Source organism: Pygoscelis adeliae, unplaced genomic scaffold (genome assembly GCF_000699105.1).
Source record: "Pygoscelis adeliae isolate BGI_AS28 unplaced genomic scaffold, ASM69910v1 Scaffold427, whole genome shotgun sequence".
Classification (NCBI taxonomy): domain Eukaryota; kingdom Metazoa; phylum Chordata; class Aves; order Sphenisciformes; family Spheniscidae; genus Pygoscelis; species Pygoscelis adeliae.
The window spans coordinates 1,765,808-1,783,478 of NW_008825214.1; the positions used below are offsets into that span (position 1 = coordinate 1,765,808).

The window sequence follows — 17,671 nt, forward strand, 5'->3', positions numbered from 1 at the left end:
AAGGCTGGCAGAAAAGCAAAGGGAAGGATTGGACTTGAGTGATGGAAAGAAATTATTTTTTACTTCTCTGGTGCTTAGGAGTTTGAATTCTTCTGTGAAGAACAAAGGAGAAACTGAGGCATGGCTGAACCTGAGGATGTACTCGGGGTTTGCTTTTGACAGTATTTTTAAATTGTATGGGCAAATTGAATAGTACTACAGAGCTGAGTAGTAGTTCCTATCGCCAGTGCGTTCCAAGGTAGAATACTTTAAAACATGAGTTTTCAAGGTTATTTCTATTGGAAGCACATTTAAAATCTTCCCTGCTTATCACTTTATTTGGTGGTATTTAGAGCTCTATCACTTACAACTGGAATACAAAGTTTCTCTATTTTTCCCACGACTGATCTCTTTTGGCAGATCTATAGGTGCTGGCAGTCTGCATATTAAAATCATCTGGAGTTCTTTATATAGACAAACTAATTTACAAACACCACAGTGCATGCAAACAATTATGGTATTTCCACTTTTCTCTTTGAGAGGTTTTAATAATAAAATGTTACAGTTAAAATTTAGTACTGTTGCATTCCATCTTCTAAAAAGGAAGTCGGTAAGTTTCTTAAAATACCAGGAAGCTGTATAACTTACCAACTCAGTTATAACCAGTAATTGAACAAATGATTAAATGCCAGTAGTTCAGTATTTTTTGTTTTGCTTAGCTGGTGTATTGCCAAATTCCATGTCTTGCAAGGGATCTCTTAATTACTGGTGAGAACTGAAGGGCTCTGCAATTCAGTACAATAAACACACTGTTCTTAAGGCAGTAATGGGTCTGGTAAATAGATCTCGAAAGATCTGTGTTATATTTCCAACTTGATGCAGTCTGCTAGGTGACCTTGGAAGTCTCTGGGCTTTGCTTTCTTGGGCTGCAAAATGGAGACAACGAAGCTCATCTGTGAAGCACTTTAAGATCTGTTTAAGCGATATGAGATTGCTTGATTATTGTGTGAAACAATGCTATTAGGAAGAGCATTGGTGATTGCAAATGTAACTTGTTCTGTGAATCTTTCAGCCTTACTCCTGTCTTAATGAGTTGAATACCTTTAGCCAAGAATGCTTTTAGGACAGTTAAGCATCTGGAGGGGAAGGGAGGAAAGAGGAAATTGTTACAATGGAAGAGTTTGTCATATGCAGTGTACTGAAAGGTAACCCTGGAACATTACGCAGGTGTAACTATTGTATGTTATGTAGTTCAAAGAATATATTTTGAGTGGTAAATGTAGTTTAGGCTTTTTTAATCGGTTTATGTGCTGTAGGCTAACTTCAAAGTGCTCTTATGTAGATAGATCCATGAGAGAGTTGAATGTGACCTGTCTACCCTGCCCGGTGGAATTTGTTTAATATACTGCAATGTGGGTCACTGTGCAGTGATCTCTCCTGAAAACTGAAGAAAACAAATGGCTTCATTACTTCATTCATTTATCCTTTTGATCTTCTGATCCCTTATCTTTCTGTCTTGAAATCTTTTTTTCCTTGACCAGACGAAATACTCCTTACAAAACCCTGGAGCCAGTCAAACCGCCAACAGTCCCCAATGACTACATGACCAGTCCTGCCAGACTGGGCAGTCAGCACAGTCCAGGGAGGACGGCTTCCTTGAACCAGAGACCAAGAACACACAGGTAGAGAGTTTTCTCATTGTAACTCTTTCCTGCCTGGCATGCTGATGCTTACTAAAGTCACAGAAAAGCTTTGAAGCTTTGTGCCTGTTGGCTTTTTGTTGAAAGGTAACAGGTGAGTTATTCTACCACTCTGCATTAACAGCACTTCACTGTATTGTTGACTTCTCTAACACATAGAAGTGTCTTTATACTCTGTAGAAGCCTCATTGTATCTAGCAACTTACTTCCATAACCACAGGCCTCATTTTATATAATCAATTAATTTTGTTCTATGGTATTTGTTTCCCAAGAATAAGCAAATTTCAAAATTTATGCAGTTGCAAGGTAGGGTAGTGATGGGTCCTGATGGGTTTAAAGCTGCATTATTAACCTTAGCCTAAAATATGCTTAGGTTTTTTTTTTGTTTTCAAGACCACTAATTGCAAAGAGAAATTTCTGTTGATTAGAAACACTGTGATGAAGGTAGTCTGAAAGAGCCGATTGCTTTCTTTTGGGTAAAACTTAATGCTCATAATCAGCGCTAGCATGATGGAAGTAGAAAATCTATTCACAGAGCAGGTATTGGTATCAGCCAGTTGTTCCCATATGCTTAAGGGCTTTCTTTGATGAAAGAGTAGTGTGTGTTTTTGGTGAGAAGGGTGTCTGAGTGTACCTTGGGTTTTTAATGTAATTTTTTTCTCGAATTGCAAGGCTAGATCTTTCTCTGAACATCTTGAGTGAGTTCAGTTTTTTCAATTTAATTTTTATCATAGGCTTCAAACTGCAGGGAAAAAACAGACAAACGAATTCAATGTAGTTAGAAGTAAGATGCTAGCTTATTTTTTTTAGAGAGCGTCTTTCTTAACTTTTTTTAAACTCCCAGTACGCCATTAAACACATTAGGTCACTAATGGGGGTTGAGAGAGTATTCTGGACACAGTTGATCATGAAATACTGTCAGAATGAAATAACTTCTCAATCTGGCTGCACCGAAGATCTTGTTAATCTGTTTAGCTGGCTACTGTGAATGCTCCCCACTCTTGTCTCACAAGATCTTCTTTTATGTAGACTGCAGTTAGAAATTCAGCCGCAACCATGGTGACAAGATCAAGGTCTTCAGCAGACAGAACACTAATTCTGAAGGAGTTATCTTGGCTTCCATTTCAGATCACTGATTTGTTTTTTTTGTAACAGTGTTATCTTAAGATATATTTGGATGATTTGCGCTTGACTCCTGACAGCACTGATTTGTAGCTGCCCAGGAATGAGAAATAAGCTATAACATCACTGAGTACTCTTTAATTAACATGGATGGGTTAAAGTGGTGTTTTGGCTTCAAAACATCTCGACTACTTAGTTCCCTTTATATTATCGATTTAATCCATGTAAATTCAAGCCTTGGCCTAAGGAGTGCTCTTGGATAAGAATAAGGACAGATTCTGCCTGAATCTTGATTCTTTTTCAGCTCCCTCAATGAAAAGAAGTGTTATGGCCTCCAAAGGCATGTGTAGAAATGTTATTCAGTAGTTCACTAGAAGTATGTTCTGTAGAAATCTGTATTGCTGGCCCCTAATTTGTATATCATATGATGGTACTTAAACAAATTGTGACCTGGCTGTACTGTTACCTTTCAGACTATCTTAGAAGCAGGCTTCTCGTACACAAAAAGCATGTGCATGGGGGGGGGGGGGGGGGGGGGGTGTCACACATTTTCCTGTGCGTCACCCCATACTTCACACCACACCCCACCCAATAGGTTTATCGTGGCTGTTCTCAGTTAAAAAGTTCTCAGTCTAAACTTCTGTTCTGAGTAGAGGAAATGTTCCTTCAGCTGATGGCATAAATAAGCTTAAGTAATTATTTATAGTTTAGGCATGAACTTTTCCAGCCCCAGCTTATTACTTTCAGTTATTACAAGGCCCCATAACTGTTCTCTCAGTTGTTACTCCATTGCCTAGAACTGGTATGGTTCCTTATCTTTTTATTTTTTTAAAGCATTTAATTAGACATTTTATGCATAGTGCTGTTTATCAGCTTAGCTAATTCCATTTATTAGGAGTGTGATGCATCCAGACTTGATTAGCTGTATGCAATTGTAGGTAGACACAGAGGCATTTTATAGGGGATTTTTCAACAGTCTGTAGTTGAGTTAGGCTAGCAGAGCTCACACAAGAAGTGTGACTGTTGCTAGCACTTTGTAGGAAATGCTGTGCTAATACTTGTGTTTTTCTTTTATAGTGGTAGTAGTGGAGGAAGTGGCAGTCGAGAGAATAGTGGAAGCAGCAGTATTGGCATTCCCATTGCCGTGCCTACACCTTCACCGCCAACCATTGGACCAGGTATGTGGGACTCTTCCTATGTTAACTTAAGGCTGCAATGTCAGTTGCTTGTGTTTGCAGAGGGATTTTGACTGAATACGATGGGGTAGAAACTGTCCTGAAGCACAGTCCTAGTCAGGAAATCTCTTATGAGTGCTGAGGAACATCTAAAGTTTTAATTCTTTACCAAAAGTACTTGCAGAACAATCACTTATAGAATAGTGGATGGTTAAAACACCTTTGGTCCATGTTTTTACAAGATAATCGAGTGGGGGAGGGGACAGAAGGAGAGAGATGTATCCTTTTAAAGCTTAAGTATATTTTTAAATGCCTGTCTACAGTCTGGCATTTCTGGATGCCCTGAGAAGCAGCAGAAACTATGTACATGTTTGGGAAATGTTGTATTCTGAAATAGCCTGCTAACTTTACTGTCTGCCAATGACGGTATGTACATGTTCTTTTTTTAATTAAATGTCTTTACTTCAAATAAAACGCAGAAGATGACCTATGAAAACACTGCTAGTAGTAGAATTCAGGCTTATCCAACAGTGGTGTTTCTGCTACAATTACAGTCTGCAGTTGCTAAGCTATGATGGAGATCATTTGGAGAGGCAGAAGAACTAGTGCCTGTAAGATAGCACAGCAATAAAAGAGAACCATGCAGGATCTCTCGGCATTGAAAGCAGACTCCCTTGTCTTTAAGAATGATGAATGGTGAGAATGTGTAGGATCCTTCTTTATTATAAGCCAGCAGGATTATTATCTTGGTAATAAACCAACTCAGTCAGTTGTTTACTATCTGTGTGTTTTGTAAGCACATAAAGCTAATTTGCACAGTGGAGTTCTGGTGTAATGTAATTTTGCTATTGCACCTCTTCAATCTCTTCCTCAGATGACAAGTCTTCACTTTCTAATGCACATGTAGGCTTTCCTTTCCCAGGTGTTTCTGATCCTGCAGTGGTACAAATAGGCATGAAATCTTACTATTGTCTGGCATCCCATACAAATCAATGGGAATAAAGATCTGCAGGTACAGAACCCTGTGTAGGATCAGAGCCTGAGTTTGTGTCAGTTGATCGAAGTTGAATTTCTGTATTTAGTTGGGAAGCCTATCAAGTGCCTGTGCTTTCTTATTTATTTTTTTAAAATATATGGCCTAATTGGGAATATAAACTATTTTATTAGCACACACTTCTGTTCCTCCTCCTCCTGGAGCCCCGCCAGCACCACCATTGCCACCACCTCTCCCGATGGGCAGTCTGATAGGTGAGACTTGTGTCAATGCTGAAGTGATTGCAGTCATGCTGCATAATCAATAATCACCTCTTCCTAATGGACTTAGCGAAGGTGTTTCTTCTGCTGTAGTGGGCTCTACCTGATTTAGTATAAAAATCAGTTCTGGGATTTTTTTGTTTGTTTTTGTTTTTAAATAAATCTAATCTCCACTAATTTCCTGTGGTTAAAGCCTCTGAAGGTAAACGCACAAGGTAAGAGGGAAAAGGCTGCCAGTTGCTTGAAATCTGTTCCCAATAAAGCTCAGATCCAATTAGTCTGACCTATAAGAACTCAAAATCAGCTTGAATATTGGTATTCTGCTGTATCGCTCCTGCAGCTGAAACCAAGCCACAAACAGTTGCACTCTGGCTTAAAAATGGTAGCTGATGTGTAGGGTGATGTATGTATTCTATCCTGTGGGCATAAGGTGACTGAAAAGCAGAAGTGTCTGTCACAGTGGCTTGGGTTTGATTCTGTAATGCTGCGGGTAGGTGGCAAACTGGAAGACTTGAGGATAAGAAATAACAGTTCTTGAAAAATTGCTTCAAGTATTACGTATAGCTGTTAGGGTGGGATCTAAAAGTAGTACTTTTCAAAACAGGCAGGAAAAAAACACCCCACCCTTTCCTATCACAGGCTGATGACAAAATTAATTGATTGTGTTATGAAACTAGCTTTGGAGGCTTTGACCCACATAACCTTTTGCACTTTCCCTTACTGAAGTGTTAAGTGAAAGTGACTTTGGATAGCATTACAGGACTGCAAACTTCTGATCGCACACTGTTTGTGCGTGTGTGTCTGCATTTTTGTATATGTTTATATATATTTATAAGATATATACATATGTATATAAAAGCACAAAACATTTTATTGCAAAACAGTTTTTGCATTTAAAAATGGCATTGATCCATGTGATCTCAACGTGTGAGATTCATCAGTTTGCAAGGTGTGATTCTTTTCACTGTCTGTCAGAGGTTAATCAAAGAGAGAACTTAAATTGTTTTATTAACCTTGAAGTTTGTGCAGCAAGCATGTGGCAGGTAAAAACGGGTGTTCATCCTGAAGAATGAGTGATGTCTTTCTGTCAGCTGGCATTGGTGATTCTGATTTGTTAGTGCAAATTCCATCAATATGAAAGGCACAACTAGCAAATATGATTGATAAATGTGCCAAGTGTCTGAAGCTTATGACATTTGTTTTACTGTTTTGTTAGAGTGTCTTTTTATATTAGATTGGAGACAAGTTCTGGTTCACAATGGAAAACATTTGCTTTGAGCAGAACGTGGATTTTTTTCTGTGTGCTTTTTAATAAAGGGTATTGCATGTAGAATAATTGAGATATGCTTACGAGTTGGAAGCTGATTCAATTTTCCAGTCCAATCCAGTCTCTCAAAGTAGCATTTCTCAAATGCCCTTTATATGAGTATTGGTTTACGTCCTGTGTGGTTTTTCTCATTATTAATTTTAACAGGGGTGTTTGTTTTCTGTTAATCTCCTGTTACTGGCTTTAAATTACTGGAGACCTGTAATCAAGTATTTCCCATGTTCTGGGCTTTTTTCTGTTTTCTGCATTCTATCCCAAGTAATGCTCTGCTTAAGTTTCTTCCTTGGTTCCTCTGGCTAATGCTTTTCAGCTGCTCCGGGTTCAGCTCCTGGTTCCCAGTATGGCACAATGACCAGGCAAATCTCGCGACACAACTCTACCACTTCTTCAGCATCTTCTGGTGGATACAGACGGAATCCTTCTGTGACTGCCCCATTTTCTGCTCAACCTCATGTTAATGGCGGGCCTCTTTATTCTCAAAATTCAAGTAAGCTTCTGAGCTCTGAAATCACAAACTGTTTTGAGCAAAATGATTGTAAAAGCATGCATGGCATTTTAATTCATTTATGAAGAGCATCAATCAGATTACTGCTTTCTTTCCTAAAATAGAAGGAAAAACAAACAAGAAAAACCATATTGAAGTTGTACAGTGATTGCACTATATGCAATTATACTGTTTTCCCCTCTGACTTGTTTGCTGTTACTCATGACAAGAAATTATGATTGCCTATCTAATCATAGGCACATTATACTTAGCATTTCAGGTGTGCTGGGAGAACATAAACTAAAACCAGATTTTTTTTTGCAGGAGACCTAATATGGTTGTAGTACAGTCCCTCCACTACTGGGCTAGTGGCAAGAGAGTACTGTCAGAGCGCAGTGCTCATGTAACAAAATTTTCCCATTACACAGTTCCTCCCTATCTCCGTCTCTTTCCTAAATTCTTTCCTGATTCCAAGTTTCTCCCTTGTTCTTAGTTTTAAGCTTGACTGTTAAAGAAGAGCTCAGTCTCTCTCTTTTTAGCAGACTCCTCCTCCGTGCTTCCACACTAGTAGTAGTATAGATGGAGATGAATGAAGGAAGGGGTGGATGCCATGGGCAAGTGAGCAGGTTTTAGTCAGCAGCATCCTGCCTACCTACCCAACAGGGCAAACAAGGTTCACTGCAGAAAGATCTGCAAAATAAGGATCTACCTGAGTGTTGGTAGAAAGCTGTTTCTATTAGGAAACTTCTTCCTTGCCATTTCCATAAATTTTGACCAGATACACATAGAGGAGTGATAGTCCTCTAATGGTTTCTGGTGGTGTTCTTCAGCGTGCCAACTCTTTAAACTTCAGAGTAATATTTCTTTTAAAAAGAAGTGTTGATGTTTGGACTGAAGATCACTTTGGACCAGTGTTTGCTGTTGTGTACTTACTCTAAAGGAAAGAATGCATATAAAATGTTTGAGACACTGAGGTGAAGAGTTTTCTCAGTGGTTTAGAAGTATTACGTTTATCAGAAAGCATTTTTATTTGCAGACGCAGTACCTATTTTTTTTTCCAATCCTGATTTTCCTCCCACACTCTCATCCATATTGGCCCTTCATTTTCCGCCACACTCTTGTTCCCCCAGATTAATTCACCATAACAACAGAAACTCCTTCCTGTTTGAACAGTTGTGTTCTGTTGAATGAACAGGACTTCACTTCTGGAAATAGTTCCGTTGTCTTAAATGCTGTGCACACCACTGTTTCTGAACACTTATATTTGTCCAAAGCAATTTTTTGCTCAAATGCAGGTGCTGTTCCTTAATCTAGCCTCTCTGGTGTTTTCAAAATACTGATTGTCAACATTTTTTAAACAGTATTTTGATGGGTGTGGTTTTCTACTTTAAACTGTTTTCCTCTGTTTTTATAACTGGTGATTTTTTTTCTAAATTTTTTAATGCTACTGTCCTGACATTAAATCCAGGTCCCGTGTTTCCTTAAGGTTTTACTTTTCATGCTAACAAATACTCTGTTTTTTTGTAGATGTTTACTTCAATTTTGTGAGAAACCTGTTTGTTCTCCCTCTTTTATTGATCATTTCTCCCATACAGTTTATTTGATTATTGGTTTTGTAATGAACGAAATGTTCTGTTTTTATTCATCAAACATTAATCTTAGTTATGGCTTTATTTAAAACTGTTGCTTACTTGGAAGTACAGAACCTCTTTCAAATTTGGTTCCAACTGGATTACCCTGCTGAATTTCCGCCTTCAAAGGAATTTCTTTGCTTCAGTGCAAGAGAAATTCCACTGAGAAGGGGCACAGTATAAACAAATGAGTTGATGTTTTGTTGGGTTTTTTCTTTTTTTTTTCTTTCCCCCCTGCTTCATGGGGAGATGTCCTGCCAGAGCTGATACCTTGAATGGCGTGCCCTACTGCTACCATGCCTCTTTCCTACCTGTAGAGGGAAGAGTTGAACATCTCGGCTGTCAGCCCAGCATCTCTGAGCACTGGTGCCGCGTGTCTCATATCTCATTACTCACCAAATAAGTACATACTTCAGAGAAGACAAGCTTGCAAGTGCTTCCTGGGGAGCTCTGTGCGCTAGTGTAGCCAGTTGTAGCTGTTGAAGCCTTTGCCAGCCCCTTAGGTTGCTGAGTGCCTCCAACCACAGAAGACTTAATTTAAAATAAAGATACGTTCTGCTCTAAACCCATCTGGTTTTCCTACCAACAAGCAACAAGGTCCCTTTTTCTATGTAAAACAAAAACATAGTAAGCCAACCCACTGTCCCCCGTGCCAGCAGAACAAAATTACGGGAGGTGCTCTCTGTGAATATTTAAGTATTGATGTTGCAGCATTGTTTCCCTTGTAAAGTAGTTGTCTTTGCTCTGTGTCAGTGCTGCTTTGCTGTACTTGATGTAGCGCTCTACTCTTATTTTAGAGGAGTAGCCCAGAATCCTGCGAAACATCACCTCTACTTCTGGTATCGTACTTTTAAAAGATAACTACTAAATTTGAGTAATCCTTATTTGGCAGCAAGACAAAAAGCTCAGTTTCATGAGCTCCCCAAGTGAAGCGGAACAAGTCCCTTCACGTGTGCACCCTGTGACCTTCCAGACACACAGCCTGCGCTTGGCTTTTTGTTCAGCTGAACACAGGGGCATGCTTTGCTTTTTGATCCTTGATTGGCTAACCACGAATTCAGCCTTGTTGGAAACACAAGCTTGAAGAAGGTTCTTCTGTGTGTGTGTTCTTGTTGTTCTTTACATACTTGTTTTGTGGTCCTCGTTACTGACGGCTGCTTTTGTTTGTTTCCTTTTTTTTTTCCCCCTTTGTCTGTTTGACTTTCCCCGATATGGCGTGTGTGTTGCTACCAGTTTCTATTGCTCCACCCCCTCCCCCTATGCCTCAGTTGACTCCACAGATACCTCTCACAGGCTTCGTGGCCAGGGTGCAGGAAAACAGTAAGTTTGGACAAGCTGAGTTGTTAAAAGGGTAGAGCCTACTTTCTTCTAGCATGCATGGCTGGCAAGTCAGACTCTATTTCGTTCCTTTTCCAGAAGCTAATACCATCTTGCATTCTAGTCTCAATATGCTATTGGAGCTGAAAGGCACACTCTTCAATATTTTATAACATGCATGATTATTACTGACCCATTTAAGTTCTGAACTGCAAATTTATTATAGAAATACAGTGTGAAATATGTGGCATCTGCTTGGTGTGAATATAGAAATGTATCTTAATTAAAAATATTAATTTCATGTTCAGTCATCCTGCCTGAGGATTTTTCACTAGGGATAATTGATTAGTTTTTATTAGAAAGGCTTATGAGGACTGTCAAAATCTGTACTGTGTAACCATTGTCTCTAATACTGTAGTAGTTTTCAGGAAGCTGTACAGTCAATTGAAAATGTGCAGTCTTATGGTCTAATGCCATTACAAGGGAGCTTGTAAGGTATTTCTCCTCTCGTCAGCCTTTAATTTTCCATTGCTTTGTGTTCCCTAGCCAGATTTCCCTACTGAGCTTCTTGCAGCATAACTCTGCTTGTTAGGTTTGTGAGAGGTATGCTCCTTGGCTATGATCTGTGCTGCAAGGTGTTTTATACTGATAACTCTGTTTTTGCTATTACTGCTCGATTCATTTCACGTTGAGTGTTACTGTCCCAAATGCTAGTGCAGGTGTAAAGCTGTGTTCCTGATCTGGGGACATCTTTGCTGTAGGAGTACATTGCAGTTCTGTAAACAACAGAATGAATGCAATGTAGATAGGGCATTAAGTAAGTATAAAATGTTTTTAAAGTGTTTGGGAGCCATTGCGAAGTCTGCTAGGATTGCAGGGGCTACTACTACATAGTAGCTCCATAGCTCCAGCATACATTTAGGGGCCCCTAGATCTGACTAGTGCTGCTGTTCAGCCTCCCATTAGAGCTTTTAAGTGGTCATGTTCTGAATGTTCCCATAGAGCCAGGAGGCATCTCTCTGGTTCTCATTCAAAAAGAAGGTATTTTGGTGGTGTGCTAGGTAAATAGTAAGAATCATGTTGATGTAGAATAGTATGCCACAAAATTGTGTTGGCGAACGTTTCCAAAATTCAAAGTGTGGAGGTAAACCTACTGAAGATGAAGGTTACAGAATGTCTTCACTTGCAGATAAACTTGAGAAAATTGACACCTGCTTCTGAATTGTTCCAAGTATTGTCCTCCTGGAGATAACACAGCCCTTGAGAGAGCGGAGGTGAAAAGGGACAGACTTATTCATGTGTGCAACAACAAAATGCAAGCTGACTTGTGAATGAGATTGCAGCAAAAATAGCTGAAGCTTGAAATCTGGTCTTAGGAATTGTTCTTTTTATTTTCTTTTAACAGTCTCTTGGGTTTGAAAGTTATATAATGAGTATGGCTTTGAGCTGCTGCTGCCTCATTTTGGAGGCAGGGGTGCGTGTGGCAGTCTGTGCATACGCTCAGCAAAACTGGCTGTAGAGGCTGTTGTTGAGTTTTGGCATTGTGTGCTAGACTTTCATCTGCCTCATTTTCTGCAAGAAGTCTACGGGGGAGTGGAGTTAGGGAGACGTGGGTAGGCTTGTCTTTTCCTTATCATAAAGATCTGTGGGTTTGGAAAGCAACATCCTCTGCTCTGTGGACTTCTTCCAGAGGACAAGGACAGAGGGCTTAGAAACTATGCAACGCCTATTCTTTTTTCCTGCGCCCTGTGCCCAAACTGTGGGTATCTCCTTCAGAGAGGTTTTCCAGTGTGTCCGATGCCCAGGGAAAACTGACTGGATGTGAATTGCTGTACTGTCACACCCAGTGCTTTCAAAAGGAGTCTGCTGGTCCCCATTTAAAGAACAGGGATGTGAATACATACAAGAGAAGATGTCTCAATTTGGAGCTGTATAAATACTGATCCTTTTACCCTTTCTTATTTAGTGTGGTTTTCTGTATGCTTCCCCCTGCTCCACCACTCCCTGCAGGAAAAGTAATGCTATTCTAGAGTCTGCCTGTTTTAAGTTCAGAACCAGGAAAAGTCGAGGTTAAAATCCAAGAGGCGGGGGGGATACTTCCATGGGGTGGCACTTGTTTAATTTTCTGTTCCATTCTCTCCCCTTGTTTAAATGTGAAGTTGAATTGTTTTAAATGTTTCTCATAAAGCATGCAGGTTTTGCACTGCATCTCAGTTAGGGTATGTGTTGGCGCTTTCACACTTGCATTTCCTGCCTTCCTTTCTTCTTTTCAAATAAACAACTTCATTGTTCAATAAATACAACTTTTTGCATTTATTAAGGTAAGGATTTCTCAAGACCTCAAAGGATTGTTGTTTCAATACTGTTTTTTTTTCCTGGCTGCAGATGGAAATTAAGGGGAGAAATACATTTTGTGAAAGATGCGCCGAAACTACTGCACAAAACCAATCCATTTATAAACAGTGTTGTCATGTGTCTGTGGTGGATTAGTAAAGCATGCCTGTGAGTGCTATTCAGTAACATGGGCAAGACATAGTGTTCGCTCGGCCAAAGACTTTGTTAGTCTGTCTCCAAGTGACATAAATGGGCTTCTGTATGGGAGAGGAATCACTAATACAGTGGCAGCCAGTCTTACTGATGGAGAGAGCTGTGGGGTATGCAGCTCAGCTGGTCAAGTTGAAGAGGAGCTGGGCTCACAGGTGAAGAATAGCATTAGCTCTTCAAGGGGTAGAGAGCGGGCTGGGTGCCAGGGCTGAGGCAGCTTCTGCCCCCTTGCAACAGGAGATTTGGCTTCCCCTATACCAGCACAGCCGGTCTGACTCGGCTAGGATGCAAGAGCTGTGCTCAAGCCCCTTGCCAGGGGCATGTGGCCGAAGAGCAAAAGTTACTCACTGCTGGAGTAGTGGCCAGTTGAAAGTAAAAAGCATTAAAACAAATAGAAACCCTATTTCTAATCTCCAGTGCCACTGTAACTAGCAGTAGCTAAAGCTTCACTCAGTGTTCTTCTTCCCTTGCCCTGCAGCTTGGCTTTCTTCTGAAAAATTAGTGTAGTGTGCACGTTCTGGAGCACGTGCCCAGCCTGATGGCTCCTTCCAGTCAAACTCTTTCTAGAGCAGTGGTTTTCTGCCTGTTTGTTCAATGTGCAGACTCCCAAATCTCTTGTTATATAGCAATACAGATTTAATTACAAAGTTGAGTTTAGCGACAATACCTTCCTTCCAGTAACTTCTTGCTTCATAGTGCTTACACCTAGGTCCATGTGTAGTGGACCACAATTCCCAAGGAAAAGGATAAGTGACTTGATGTCTTGCATCTGAGTGTGCTCTCTCTCCTTTCTGCCAGCTGCTGTGAATGTTACTGAAAACTAATTTGATGAACTGATTTTAAGAGTGATTTGTACCATAATGCCTTTCTCTTTTTCCCTTTCCCAAAGCAACTTGTAATTGTGCTGATTGGAGAAGCTCAGGGCAGAGATTTGACATTTTGGATTATACACTTAATTCCTTGAGCACTTTTTCCCCAAGAGCAGTAGCTGCCTGTTGTAGTTTTCCATTTATTAATTGAATCCTGGATATGTGCACACGCACAAGCTAGTCTGCAAGATAAAGATCAGTACAAAGCTTTTCTTCTGCAGAAGGATTACTTTGCTTTCTCCTACCTGGTTAAATCTTAAACACTAGTCTCTTCCCTTTTTTATGATCCACACCAGATCTTTTTGTCCCCTTAATGCTAGCTCTGAGAGAAAAGGAATCCAAGGAAGCAGTGTTCAGAAATAAATTAAAGTGATTGTTATAGACAAAGGATTTGTTAAAAAATAATCAAGCTGCTGGTCCAGTCCAGAGGCCTGTTGCTGCCTGGCTCGGAGGGTGCCACTCGGAGTCCTCTCATCGCTAACCGCTGCAGCTAGCCCCTCAGCGCATGGACGTCGGAGCAGGAAGCTTTCCTCTCTGCTGGTGTTCAGCTTATGCCCTGCAGCATGTGCTTTGACTCTAGTAGCATTTATACATAGATTTGACCACTAATAACAAATGTAGTTGTATGTTGTAGATGTTAATACAAAGCCTCTGTTTCTAATCAGTGCATGGTATTATAGTGCATGCTATGTGTGTTGTCCCCCCACCCCTTTTATTTACAGTGTACAGCCTCAGGTTGGTTTGCATCTCCGCACTGTTTTGATTTAAGAAAAAAAAAATAATCTCCAAACATTTCTAGTTGCTGATAGCCCGACTCCTCCACCACCGCCGCCTCCCGATGAGATGCCGATGTTTGATGACTCTCCTCCTCCTCCACCCCCACCCCCTGTGGATTACGAGGATGAGGAGGCTGCTGTTGTGCAGTACAGTGATCCCTATGCAGATGGAGATCCTGCTTGGGCACCTAAAAACTATATAGAGAAAGGTAAGAGAAGCGTTGCAACTCAGTGTTGCTGCAGTATCAGAGGATTAACGGTATCTGAAGGGAATGAAGGACTTAGCTTGGATCTGATGAAAACAATCATTGGCCCTGCTAAGTCAGAACTAGAACCATTCTTTTCTTGGTTTGTCTGTGGCTACACCTAATGTGATAAAATATAGTCCTTCTTTGGAAGGATTATAAAATACCTTCAGGCATTCTAGAATGGATTAAAAAAAAAATCCTTCGTTATGAGAAGCAGATGTAAATCAGATGGCTTTCATCGTTGCTGAGCTGCTGGATTGTGTTTGTAGCTATGTCGGGATTGCTACGCAATCATCTAGAAATAGTGTTGCAAGAAGGCCAGAAAGTCCGAGCTCTATTTCTCTCATCAAACTAGATAGCTGGAGTGGATCATTAGACTTTCAACTATAAAATGTAGTGAGGCTTCCTTGGAGACTTTATCAGTGACCCTAGATCAGCAGACTATAAACTGTACTTAGGTATGAACTCATAGTGAATGTCTCTTGCCATGAATAATTGAGATGCTGATTTCCTGCCTGTAGAGTTGCCTGTGTTCTGACAACGACCATTTTGTCAACAGCAGTGTTGCAAGTTTTCTCATGCTCTGGCTAGTACTGTAGTGCATATGAAATGGGGTAGGGTACCTGTGATACCTGTCTTGGCAGAACTGCTGTGTTCCATCTTCACTCCTAGCTGGACCCTGTGCAGGACGTACCCATGGGATGAAAATAACTGATACACTGCATCATTATTTGCTAGGCATTAAGACATCAGGTTTCTGAGAAATATATATGTATGTAAAATAGTAGGTTCTTGGAATTCACAAAACTGATCAATTGCATAAATCCATGTTAACTGTTTTGAAGGGTAAGGCTGTGGTGTCCAAAGTTTGTGTATTCATAGTGGTAGGTTTTAATGCCAGTATTATTGGTGGCGACATTTACTTTCCTTAGGGAGATCTCTGCTTTGTTAATTGCACACTGTGAGTTGGAGGTTGGTAAGAGTAATGTATTCACCAAGCAGGTACTGAAAAATAGCTGATGTTGCTGTAAATTTGCTTCTGCTTTTTCCTACAGTAACTTTTATACTTGCACTCACTGCAGCTCCTTGAAAAGTAATGCCAAAACTTCTTATTGCACCGAAGCTCTGTAGCAAAGACCATCCATTTCTGTACAGTGGCTTTAAGCAGCTACGTTTACAAGATCATATACTGAAGTAAATACTATATAGCTGCAGGGGCCATAGTGTAAAACTTTTTTTCTGTTGGTCCATTTCTACAGAATGATTTTTTTTTTTTGGCTTTCTTTACCTCAAAAGCATATAGATCCCTCTCTTGATTAATCTGACCAGAAATGACTGCCATGCTCATGGAGCCAGTTATTTCATAGTTCAGCTTTTAACTTTAACTTTCAGCTGTCCGTATGCTCCGTTTTACTGTGTCGCAGTCGACTGTACCTCTCTGTCAATAGTTTAACTGAGCGTTCAGTGTAGTCGCTACCCACTTCTTACCGGTAGCTAATGTTGCAAGAAAAGTGAAATTTCATTTTCTGGGCTTAATGTTCAACAGGGAAAGCATGTGAATTCATTATGGAAAATCCCAGGATAGCAAACTAGTCTTTTAACATTTTTTGAAGTACAATTATATTTTAATACTGGTGCTATTAATAAAATGCTAAACTTGTCCTTGTTCAATCCACAGTTGTTGCTATATATGACTATACAAAGGACAAAGACGATGAGCTGTCGTTTATGGAGGGTGCAATCATTTATGTGATAAAGAAGAATGATGACGGCTGGTATGAAGGAGTTTGCAATCGAGTAACTGGCTTGTTTCCTGGGAATTATGTTGAATCAATCATGCACTATGCCGATTAAAATCCTTTGCTTTTCAAAGTTGGGTCTTGTATTCAGTCATACCATGATTATTTACAAGGGGTAACTAAAAGCTAACAGAATTGTCTTAATATACTTTCAAAAAAAATGTGCCCGTTTCTTCAGGCCATACTGTTTTAATGGTATGATTGAACGTCCACCTCTCTAAGTCTCTGGAGACAGTACGTCTTACCTGATGGCAATTTGTAAAACAAGCAACTGTCTATAACTGGTTATACTTATTTACTTATGCATTGTTAATTTTATGACCAGCCTAAATATTCTGGGGAAGTAGGGTATAATATTTAATGAACCATGATTCAGATTGTGCCATTACATTTTTCAGTACAGCATGGTGTAACTAACACTACGTTAGACTAACATATTAAAATCTGGATGAGAAGTTTAATGTTAGTGCTGGTCATATTACTTTTTGTTTAGACTCTTTGCTCATTCTTGAACTATATTTGTTTAAAGCATGCATACAAACTTATGTATTGAAATATACTTTTTTAAAAATCCAAGATGCTTCCAATTGTTGTAATCTTTACCTGGAGTATTCTCACTAAAGTCTATTACAATGAGTTGTTTGGGTCTAAGGTGTCCATGTGAATCAAAAAATGGGTGGTCTTATGTATGTGTAATTTGTACCCAAGTTTTTTTAATGAGTAAATTTACATTATGACTTTTTCCATTCATAAATATATAAGTGAACCAAAGGTCTTGTCCATTACTTTGTTGGTTGGCTTGGCAAAGAAGTTTGGAATGCTAACGTAGCAAAACCATGGCTGTGTTATCCCAGACGATGTACTAAAAAGCAAATGTTTGTAATGTGACTTTATCACTGACAGAGGGCAAATAAATTAGATATGAAACCTGAATTACACACTTATACAAACTCTTAAAAGTTCTTTTCTTCCAAAACTAATTTTAGCAAGGATTCTTGATTGAATCTAGTTATCTAGATGCAGTAGGTTGGACGCCGTCTGTAACTGACATTTCTCAGTGGAAACTGTATCTGGCTCGGTGATGTGCCCAGCTGTGCAGAGACAGCAGGCTGTCCTCAGGATATGACAAAGGGGGAACAAACACGACAGGAACTTACCCACTGTGTTAAGGGATCACAGGCAGAGATAGATAGTTAGAGATGATGTACCTCCCTGTTCTACAAATTCTGTGGCTTAAATAACCTGAAAAGGAATGTGGTAGTACTGGATAATTACTGTGAGAGGAATGTGTCTGGGACTTCAAAGCAGACTTCTAGGAGGGTACTGAATATACTCTACAGCTGAATGATGGAAGGTGATGGAGTTGAAGCTTTGCCTGGCTGCTGAATCATTCATTTTTAGTGTGAGTTACAAATACTGAGCCTTTCATTTTCTTAACTAACTGTA

The 17,671-nt window shown here is 39.8% G+C and overlaps 1 protein-coding gene across 1 annotated transcript in view; it reads left to right on the forward strand.

Moving 5' to 3' along the window:
• ABI1 (abl-interactor 1) overlaps positions 1 to 16,996 on the forward strand; it is a 59,512-nt gene extending 42,516 nt beyond the window's left edge. The window contains exons 6-12 of the mRNA XM_009329134.1: positions 1,521 to 1,661; positions 3,879 to 3,979; positions 5,144 to 5,224; positions 6,868 to 7,044; positions 9,906 to 9,992; positions 14,202 to 14,387; positions 16,105 to 16,996. Coding sequence (XP_009327409.1) covers positions 1,521 to 1,661; positions 3,879 to 3,979; positions 5,144 to 5,224; positions 6,868 to 7,044; positions 9,906 to 9,992; positions 14,202 to 14,387; positions 16,105 to 16,280 — 949 coding nt within the window. The 3' untranslated portion in view covers positions 16,281 to 16,996. The remainder of the gene's footprint in view (positions 1 to 1,520; positions 1,662 to 3,878; positions 3,980 to 5,143; positions 5,225 to 6,867; positions 7,045 to 9,905; positions 9,993 to 14,201; positions 14,388 to 16,104) is intronic.
• Positions 16,997 to 17,671: the final 675 nt, after the last annotated feature.